This window comes from Mesoplodon mirus (assembly GCF_964341445.2).
Source record: "Mesoplodon mirus genome assembly, chromosome: 14".
Taxonomy (NCBI): Eukaryota; Metazoa; Chordata; class Mammalia; order Artiodactyla; family Ziphiidae; genus Mesoplodon; species Mesoplodon mirus.
In genome coordinates this window covers 55,296,479-55,305,911 of record NC_138990.1, presented here as the reverse complement: position 1 = coordinate 55,305,911, position 9,433 = coordinate 55,296,479, and the positions used below count along the sequence as shown (strand labels likewise).

General features: G+C 45.1%; 1 protein-coding gene across 3 annotated transcripts in view; it reads left to right on the top strand.

The window, feature by feature from the left end:
- Positions 1-5,694: 5,694 nt before the first annotated feature.
- ATL2 (atlastin GTPase 2) overlaps positions 5,695-9,433 on the top strand; it is a 65,203-nt gene continuing 61,464 nt past the window's right edge. For all 3 annotated transcript variants that reach the window (XM_082642814.1, XM_082642813.1, XM_082642815.1), the window contains exon 1: positions 5,695-5,826. In XM_082642814.1, the coding sequence (XP_082498940.1) occupies positions 5,709-5,826 (118 nt within the window). In that variant the 5' untranslated portion in view covers positions 5,695-5,708. The remainder of the gene's footprint in view (positions 5,827-9,433) is intronic.

Sequence of the window (9,433 nt, the reverse complement as noted above, 5' to 3'; positions counted from 1 at the left end):
CCCTCTCACATTCATGAGGGACAGCTGTCCCTTGCTTCAGAGAACAATGGACACCTAATATTAAGCAGCAAGCTGGATGGAAACCCATCTGCCCACAGTGTTCCATATGGAGCAAGTGCCTTCCAAGATGTCCACAATTCTCTTCATGAGTTCAGCACAGCTGTGTCAGAGAGGCGTGCACCCACGTACGGGGTGCTACTAGTATTAGCCTCAAGGAACCCTTGATGTTCTGGATTTGATCTGCTTTATAAGATGTAATTCAATGACCCTGGCCTATCAGCTTTGTATATAAATAAAATATCCCTGCCAATCAATAATTCAGAGTCCCTCTTCTTGTTCACAACTACTCCAGTAAGAACTTTGATTTCCCTCCTTCCTGGCAAAAAATTTCCTCTTTGGCCCCTCCCTCAAAATGGTAATCCCAAAGAAAGCCAAAGCCAATGTGGCAAATCGGTTTGTTAGCCACAGTCACTGTACAACTTCTGGGATCAATCAGTGGCCACTGCCCCCAAGGTCAATGAGAGGAGCCTGCAAAGTCCACCAAGAGATGCCGGTGGTTGGGTTAAGCTCAGTAGTGCTCCCAACGCTGCCAGGGAATTTCCCAGCCTTGTTCTTCTTTTTGTCTACTGGCCCCTGAAGCAGTCCTGCCTGTGCCCAGATCTGGTCTCACATAGCTTCCGGGAAATGGCTCATTCATCTTCTGTCAACCATTCTTGGACAAAAAAGCACATCTCTTCACACAAAGGAGCAATGGTATGCAAACATGGTGGGTACCTTAAATTATACTTCTAGTAAACACATCACTGAAAGGGTAAGGTCTACAGAGATGCAGTTTGCCCCTAACACAAACTTTTTCATTCTCAGAGAGCAATTTATCTTTTAGCCACAGCAATATTCAACATCTTTTCTATGGTGGTCACTGTTTTATATTTGTTTACCTGTTCCCCTACTCTAACCCTGCCCTATCCATCTGATGCCCCTAAATCAAGGTAATAGTTTCCATTAATAGATACCCAAATCTCTACCTCTTACAGGGGAGAAGATTCCTTCTATCTTACACCATTTCCACAAAGGTGAGAAAGATCCTAGGGTTGGTTCCAGTCACATCTCACATCCCCAGTACCCTGTGCTTCCCTTGCCTAGAAGACTCAGAAAGAAAGTCTCTCTGAGATAGGCTCCATCATATTTTTGACTGCCTCCTTAATTTCTGCCACAAAGTTGATGCTCATGGTTCGCCTTGTGCCCACCCTACCCCAGCTCTGGAACCAGCCGTTTCTCCCATGACTCCACTTCTTTTTAGAAGGGAATAGTATTAGAGATCAAGAGTGGGCACTAGGTATGATCATTACTACCCGGGTGTCTTTGCTTAGGCCTTTTCTGTGGACAGAGCTAGGAAATATATGCATGTATATACACATCTGTACATATGCAACACATATACATGAATGTTTACACTTGCATACACACACATATTCAGACACATATTTTAGAAACCTTTGGTCAGTATCAATACCTCCAACTTAATCCATCCCATATAGTTTATCTTACCTCCCCCTTTTGTTATTTGGGTGTCCCTTCTTTCCCATCAAGAACCCTGGCTGTCAACAATAAAACACACTTACTCATTTGTTTACTTCTATAAAACGTTGAAAATAGGTTCCGAATTGCTTTGCCCATACCTCTACAAAAACAAGCCCACTAAAAAGAGTTCAGGACTTGTTTGCTGTTCTCCCTCCACCCTGACCAGGACCAAGAAATATTTGTAGTTCAATACTATGTGTGTAGGTTACTTGGATTAGTTGGCTTTCTTTTCTTCCCTCTTCAGTTTGGTTCTGTTATTCATTTAAATACGGTTAACATTTATTTGGTTTGCTTTCAGTTTTAGTACCCCCTTCCCTTTCTTGTTGATTTAATTTTATTTTTTTTATCATGTAGAACGTGTTTCCAAAAGTCAACACGAGATAAAAAGGTGTACTGTGTTCTGTGTTACTTCCATCTTATTCCCCCCACTCCCAACTCCTCGGAGGCCACTAACTTTATTATTTAACCTCGCCGAGTTTCTTTTTGGATAGGCAAGTAGATATTGTATGTTTTCGTATTCCTCTCACACAGAAGGTAGGCTCTACATAGGCTCTTTTGCAGTTTGGCTTTTTCACTTAAGAATGTCTCTTGGGGGCTTCCCTGGTGGCGCAGTGGTTGGGAGTCCGCCTGCCGATGCAGGGGATGCGGGTTCGTGCCCCAGTCTGGGAGGATCCCACTTGCCGCGGAGCGGCTGGGCCCGTGAGCCATGGCCACGGGGCCTGCGCGTCCGGAGCAACGGGAGAGGCCACAACAGTGAGAGGCCTGCGTACCGCAAAAAAAAAAAAAAAAAAAAAAAAAGAATGTCTCTTGGAAATCACTCTATATCCGTTCATAGAGTTCTTCCTCTTCTTTCTTTACAGTTAAAAAGTGCTCATCATGAGTAATTAGCATAGTTTACATAACCAATCACCTACACTTGGATATTTAGATAGTTTCCAATATTTTGCAACTGCAAATAATGCTGCAGTGAATAACCTTCTGCAAAAAAAAATTTTTTTTTGATTATTGGAGTTGTATCTTCAGGGTTAATGCCCAGAAGTGGGATTGGCATGTTGAAGTGTAAATGGGAATGAAATTTGTTGGATGTTGCCAAGTTCTTCTCCACAGGGGTTATACCATTTTGCATTCCCAGTGAGGATGCAATGTAGGAGAGTGCCTGCATTCCCCCATATCCTTGCCAACAGAGTGTAATCGTAAGCTTTTGAATTTTTGCCAACCTGACGGGTGAGAAATGGTGTCTCAGTGTCGTTTTAATTTACATTTCTCTTATTATGAGTAAAACTGAACCTTTTTTCATATGTTTAAGGTCCACTTTGATAATTCTTTTTGGTGAATTGTCTGTGGATGTCTTTGCCCAATTATTAATAGGATTTGAAAAAATTTTAAGCTGTTTATTTGGTAGAAATAGCTTTTAATACAATTTACATTAACTGAAAGCAGAATCCCAAAGACCTGGCTGTGGATAAGCTATGGATTCTGCCCTCCAGGAATTCACAGTCTATAAGCTGAACACTATTATGGTGGATATGAGCATAATCTCTGGACCCAGATTGCCTTCCTTCAAATGCCAGTCCTGCCACTTAGGCAAGTTTTTCACCACTTGGTGCCTCAGTTTCTCCATCTGTAAGATGAGAATAGCATTAGCATTTACCGCTTAGGATTACTGTTAGGATTAATTGACTTACCATATGTAAAGTACTTTGAGCAGTAAACATTCCATAAATGTTGGCTATTTTAGAGCCAAGAAAACGCTCTCAATACATTGATTTGATCCCATAAGAATCCTGTTATATAGTTAGTTATAAAAATGAGGACCTGGAAGTTTAGAAACATTAGGTGAATCAGTGGTAGAATCAGGTTGTAACCCATTCATTCATTAATTCATTCATTCGTTTATTCATTCATTTATTCCACAACTATTTTTTGAGACCCTGTTATGTACTAGGCACTGACTTAGGTGCTGGAGATATAGCCTGAACAAGACAGATCTTTGAGCTCTTGGATACTCACTTTTTTGTGGTGGGGCAGCCTGTGTGGGTGTGGAAAGAAACAAAAACCAAGGAAACCAATTTTGTCTGTCTTGTTTGTCCCTGTCTGTTCAGCACACACAACAGTGTCAAAATTCATTTGTTAAATGAAAAAATAAAGGAATAAATGACAGAGTAGTGAAAAACGAGGCTTGATGCATAGGTAGGGCCCAAATCATGAAAGGTCTTGTCAACTATTTTGAAGAGCTTGGACTTTATCCTGAGCAGAGAAATCACATGAATAGATTTGCATCTAAGAAAACTCAAGCCAGTCTGTGTGGAGGACCCACAGGAGAAGGGGGAACAGCAGGGAGGTTGTTGTAATAAGTCCAGTGGGAGATAATGGGGTCTGAATCAAGAGGGAAGCTGAGGGGATGGAGAGGAGATGAGCTGGAGGGAAATTTAGAAGTCAGAATTGACTTCACTGGGACTTGATGGGTGTAGAGGGAGGGAGAAGTCTGCAGTAACACTGAGGTTTCACTGTGATAAGAAATTGAAGAGGGATGGCTGATGGGGGAAAATGGAGGAAGGCCGTTTAAACATATGGATTTGAGGTGACCATGGGACAACGCTCAATCTCTTGACTGTATTTGCGTTTGGCTTCTTTACCCTCCTTGGAGTCAGGAGACTTGGACCTGTCAGGGCACTGTAGTAGCAGATGGGATAAACTGTCTGATAGTGGAAAGGACACTGGTTAGGAGGTCACTTGACTAGTAGTGCAGCCTTAACCCTCTGGGGGGTCCCTAGTGGGGTGTGCTCAGGGCTAAGTTAACTGCTAATTTGTAACTGGAAGTTTATTCTTTGATGGCAAAAATACTCATCTTTGCATCTTGTCTCACACCTTAGATGATACCCTGCATAAAGCAGACTGTGGCAATATTAAATAGATGTCTCATAGGGAGATTATGAAAGGAAATCCATCATCAAGCAGGGCTTATGGCTTGGGGCTTAGGTTGTCCCGGGGCATCAAACCAGGATGCAGGGACTTAGGAAGTCCAGGAGGAGCTCCAAATCCCTTTCCAATAATACAGAAAACAGATGAATAAACAGCCCCCAAAACCCCTCTAGAATGGCACCTTGCAAGATTTGGTGACACACAGTGCTTTCCTAGAGGTCATGCTGGATGAAAGTCTGTGAGAAGACCTGCACAAGGCAGCGATTTGGACACCTGGACACATGCCTTTATCAGAGAGAAGGAATTTCTAGTGCAGCTGGTGATAATGGAAAAAATCCAAAAGAATAGGGACCATGTTTCACAGAAGCTTCCACAGGCAGATATTTATTTTTAAAAGTGACCTGAACTTTCTATAGGATGTCACTGGATCCCCACAAGAAGGTTCATCACAGTTAGGAAAGGACCAGCTACAATTCATTTTCTGATTAGAGTGCTTTCTGGTTTGCACCTGTAAGGGGCTAGGAGCAGCAGGGGAAGGGGATGCACAGTAAGAAGACAGGAGGAGGACCTCATAAGTAGAAGGAAGCTATGCCAAACAAAGCATAGGATGGTCTCTAGATGGGAAACAATATTAGAGACCTGTGCGAAGAAAGATCAAAAGGAAAAGCAGGGCACCAGCAATAGCCTGGGAGTGCAGGGCGGGGGGAGCGAAGGAGGGAGGGGGGAGAATAGCAGTGGAGGAGGAGATAAAAAGGAGAGAAGGAAAGGAGCATGAAAGCAACCTCACGTGCAGTGCATGAGTCAACGATTATGAAGAGCTGCAAAGAGAATTGTGTTACTCGATTGGGAAGGAGGGACTTGGTTCTCTGGAGAGCCCTTCGGCTTTTACACAGACCCGCTCAGCGCTAAGGGGGTGCGGTCCCGGACTTAGGGCGGTGGGAGTGTGAGATGATTGCGGTGGGGGCGCCGCCCAATTTCTCCCCAAGGTGGAAGCCTGGGAAAACCGAGCGGCAGGCTGCAAGGCAAGCAGGGCGGAGGCGGAGCGAGGGCGCCGAGGGGCGGGACGAGGGAGGGCGTGGGGAGGACAAGGAGGCGCTGGTAAGGGCGGCACTAGGACCCGCCGGCGCCCCGCCGGCTCCCGGGAGGTTGATAAAGCGGCGGCGGCGTTTGACGTCAGTGGGGAGTTAATTTTAAATCGGTACAAGATGGCGGAGGGGGACGAGGCAGCGCGGAGGCAGCAGTCGCACGAGGGGCTGCGGCGCCGGAGGCGAACCAGCGACCCAAACACCGGGGTTAACCACGTCTCGTCCACAACCCTCCTAGGTACGGGCCGGCGAGGTGTAGGCTGCAGGGCCCGGGTGGGGAGAGGGTGCGGGCCGCTTGGGCTCGCTGGCACCGGCCGCAGGCTGTGGGGTCGTCGTCCGCCGCTGGCTCGGCTCTCCTCCCGCCGCCGCGTCTGGTCGCCGGGCCTAGCCCCCGCCGCGCCCCCGAGCTCCCGCGGCGCGCGGCCTGAAAGGGCGGTCCTCCGGCCGCGGCTCCAGCAGCTGTCGGGTGCACGGGCGGCGCGCGCGTCTGCGCCCGGCCCGGCCCCCTGCCTTCCCGCCCGCCGCGTGGCTGTAGCGGCGTCCTCCCCCCCAGAGGGGGCGGCCTGGAGCAGGGGTCGCAGACCCGGGGCGCGGGGAGGTTGGCGGCGGCGCGGGGAGGTCCTAGGGAGCTCCGGGCGACCTGTCACCCGGCCGGCACTCGCTGTCCTCTGTCCTTCGCGCGGAAAGGGAGGAAGGGTTAACCAGGTCGTGATGGGCCCAGCAGAGGAGGAGGACGCGCAGCTCGCGGGGGGAGGAGACACCTCGCTGCCAGGTTGGAAGGTTCTCCAGACACCCTTCCAGGAGGGAACCGCGGTCCGCAGGCCAGGGCTGTGTCCGGGGGCTCGGGTTCCGGGGACCCTTGGTTGCCGAACCCATTCATGCGGATAGCGCGTGTTTAGGATGCAAGTTCAGATTTAATTGTCAAAACTGGGGTTATGAGCTGTTTACTAATATTGAGATCACAGTAAGGTCCGATCGGACTGAAAGTGTCCGTGGTGTGAAGTCACCTGATCCTTCGCTCCCCGGTTTTGCTGAATGTGAGCTCCTACTGTACGTGTACAAGGAGCGCCCCTGCCCCCTGGAAGACGCATTTGCCTTGGCGGCGGAGTGTTGTGTGTCCCTCTCACTCACAACGCCCTATTTTTAGGAGTTTAGCATTTGATCCTTCACTGTGGTGTGAATTGAACGCCTGAAATCCTGATTGAGAATTTTGATGTTACTTAAAGGCATAAAGTTTTTCCAAGGCTTATAAATAGTAAAAGCCTACGGTTAGGTAAGTATGGCCATGGCATAGATAAGAGTTTATTAACTATACTAAGTATGAACTGTGTTTTTCAAATTTCTCTCCACAATCTGATAAAGGTTTTGTGAGGTAAAATGTAAAACATTTTGATAAAAGACTCACTTTAAAAGAAAAAGTTTATGTGAAATATACTTCGTCATTCATGGTAGACCTTGGACGTGTGGAATGTATGTCAGAGGTGATGACAAACTATAAGTTTTGCTAAGGGAAAAGACAGGAAATAAAGCTGATTTTGTTATTGCTTGCCAACCAAAGCACTTGACAGAACTGTTTACACAGAAGAAAATGCTGCCAAAGGAGAGAGGTTTGCCTGAGACCTATTCTGGTTGGAATTCTCAAGTAATAAGTTGTTCTGGAATGCTGATGGATTGGTTAATTTAGCCCTTTTGGACCCTGGAGAGGGGGGGTGGTGCGTATTTATTTACTTATCTACTTATGCCGTTTTAGATGTAGTTTCAAAGCGTTTTATGTGTTTGCCTTATTAGGAGAAGCATTGCTTTATGACTCAGGGTTATGAACATCGTTTTTAGGCTGTGGCACAGTGAGAAGAGATGCTATTCTTTTTTTTTTAATTAATTAATTAATTTATTGGCCGAGTTGGGTCTTTGTTGCTGCGCGCGGGCTTCCTCTAGTTGCGGCGAGGGGGGCTACTCTTCATTGTGGTGGTGGGCTTCTCATTGCGGTGGCTTCTCTTGTTGCGGAGCACGGGCTCTAGAGCGCAACCTCAGTAGTTGTGGCGCACAGGCTTAGTTGCCCTGCGGCTTGTGGGATCTTCCCAGACCAGGACTCAAACCCATGTCCCCTGCATTGGCAGGCAGATTCTTAACTACTGCGCCACCAGGGAAGCCCCGAGATGCTATTCTTAAGACTTGATAAATAGGGGTCATCATTTATTAAATGCTCCGCCTGCTACTCACAGGTTTTTGTCTTTGTGTGTGTGTGGAGTTAGTCCTTCATTTGATAGCCATTCCTATCAAATGACTGCCTAAAATAGTCCCTCTCCCTGCTAATTTGCTCTGAGTCACCCATTAATACATTAAAAACCAAGTAAACTTTTTGAGATCTGTGTTTAAAGTAAGAGCAAACAGGCTGTGATTGAGTAGGGACTCATCTGATTTTGGCTGAAGAAACTCTTTGTCTCCCTCTGCTTTCTGGATAAAGTCATAAGAGTTGAGTTGGGGTGAGTCAGGTGCCACTCTAGTAGTTTAGTCTTAGGAAGGTGCTTTGTGTCTCTCAAAGAGAAGTGCTTACTTGCTCTTTCTAGGGTTATATTGTAAGACCTTTATAAAGCACTTATGAACTCTTCTATTCTAATGACTTTGTCGGATGCTAAGAATCTGTGGATGTGATTAAGTATTTAGTAAAGTGTTTTGAAATCCTTTGAAATTCTTTAGTTGGGGCAGAAAGAGCTTACAGTAAAGAGGTACTTATTATAGGGCAAATAAACCATGAGTTAAAATGAGATTCTGGCCTTAAGTCCAAGGCACCTATTTTCGGATTCATTTTTAGTTTACCTCTGTGTTTTAACTTTAGGATAAAGTTTTTGAGTATTCACAAGTGAAAGTAACTTTCTTGTAATTGTTAGACTGTTTCCAAAATTGTGTCTTTTCCATTCATCTGCTATTAAGCAGCTGCTAAGAGTACACCTGGAGGACTGTCATGTAGCTTGATGCTGGAGTTCAAGACATATTTAAAATTGTGAAACCTAGTAGTAAGATACATTTTAAAAAGTTGTTTATGCTCAATTGGAGGACCTTTTTGACACACAGGATTGTAAGCAAACTGTTTGGCAGGCTGTCAAAGAGCCAGAAATGTAAGGGATGGGAATAGGAGTTAAACTTTTTTGTAATAGTGATTTATAGCTTTACAGAAGGAGTTTTTTCCAGAGTGGGTGCAGGGAAACAGTTTTTTTGTTTTTCTTTTTTTTTTTTTTTTAAGTGTAATCGTATTCTGATTGTCTAGCCATTTTAGGGTTGTATTGTTTACTCTCTTGGGTATTATTTAACTTAAGGAAGAGAGATGTGAATATAGAATAACTAAACTTGATCCCCCAATTAATTCATTACTCATGTAAGTTTCTTCCTATCCTTTACTCTTTTTCACCACCCATAATACAGAAGAACTATTGAGGGTTTTCTCCATAGCTTTAAAAGTGGATATCCAGAAAAAAAGACCAACCTGAAAATATGTCAGTAGGATAATACTTGATACTTTATAAAGCACTTTAAACACCTTGCTTTGATTTTATTCTTAAAACCTTCCTGTGAGGGAATTAAGTTATTCCCATTGAAGGGAGTGATTGTGACTGGTCTAAGTCACAGAAACTACTCAGAGGAACTCTTACTGCTCCTCACCAGACTTGGAGGAGGGTATGAGCCTTTCTTCATTGCAAATTATTGCATATCATTAGGGATGACTGGGTAAAACTTTGTTGAATGGAGTCTGAAATCATACTAATGAGAAGATGGGACAGTTAAAAAGTAAAGATAGGGCAGGTCACTAAGTGGAGTGGGAAATTTTAAAGTAGGAAGGCAAAAGATGG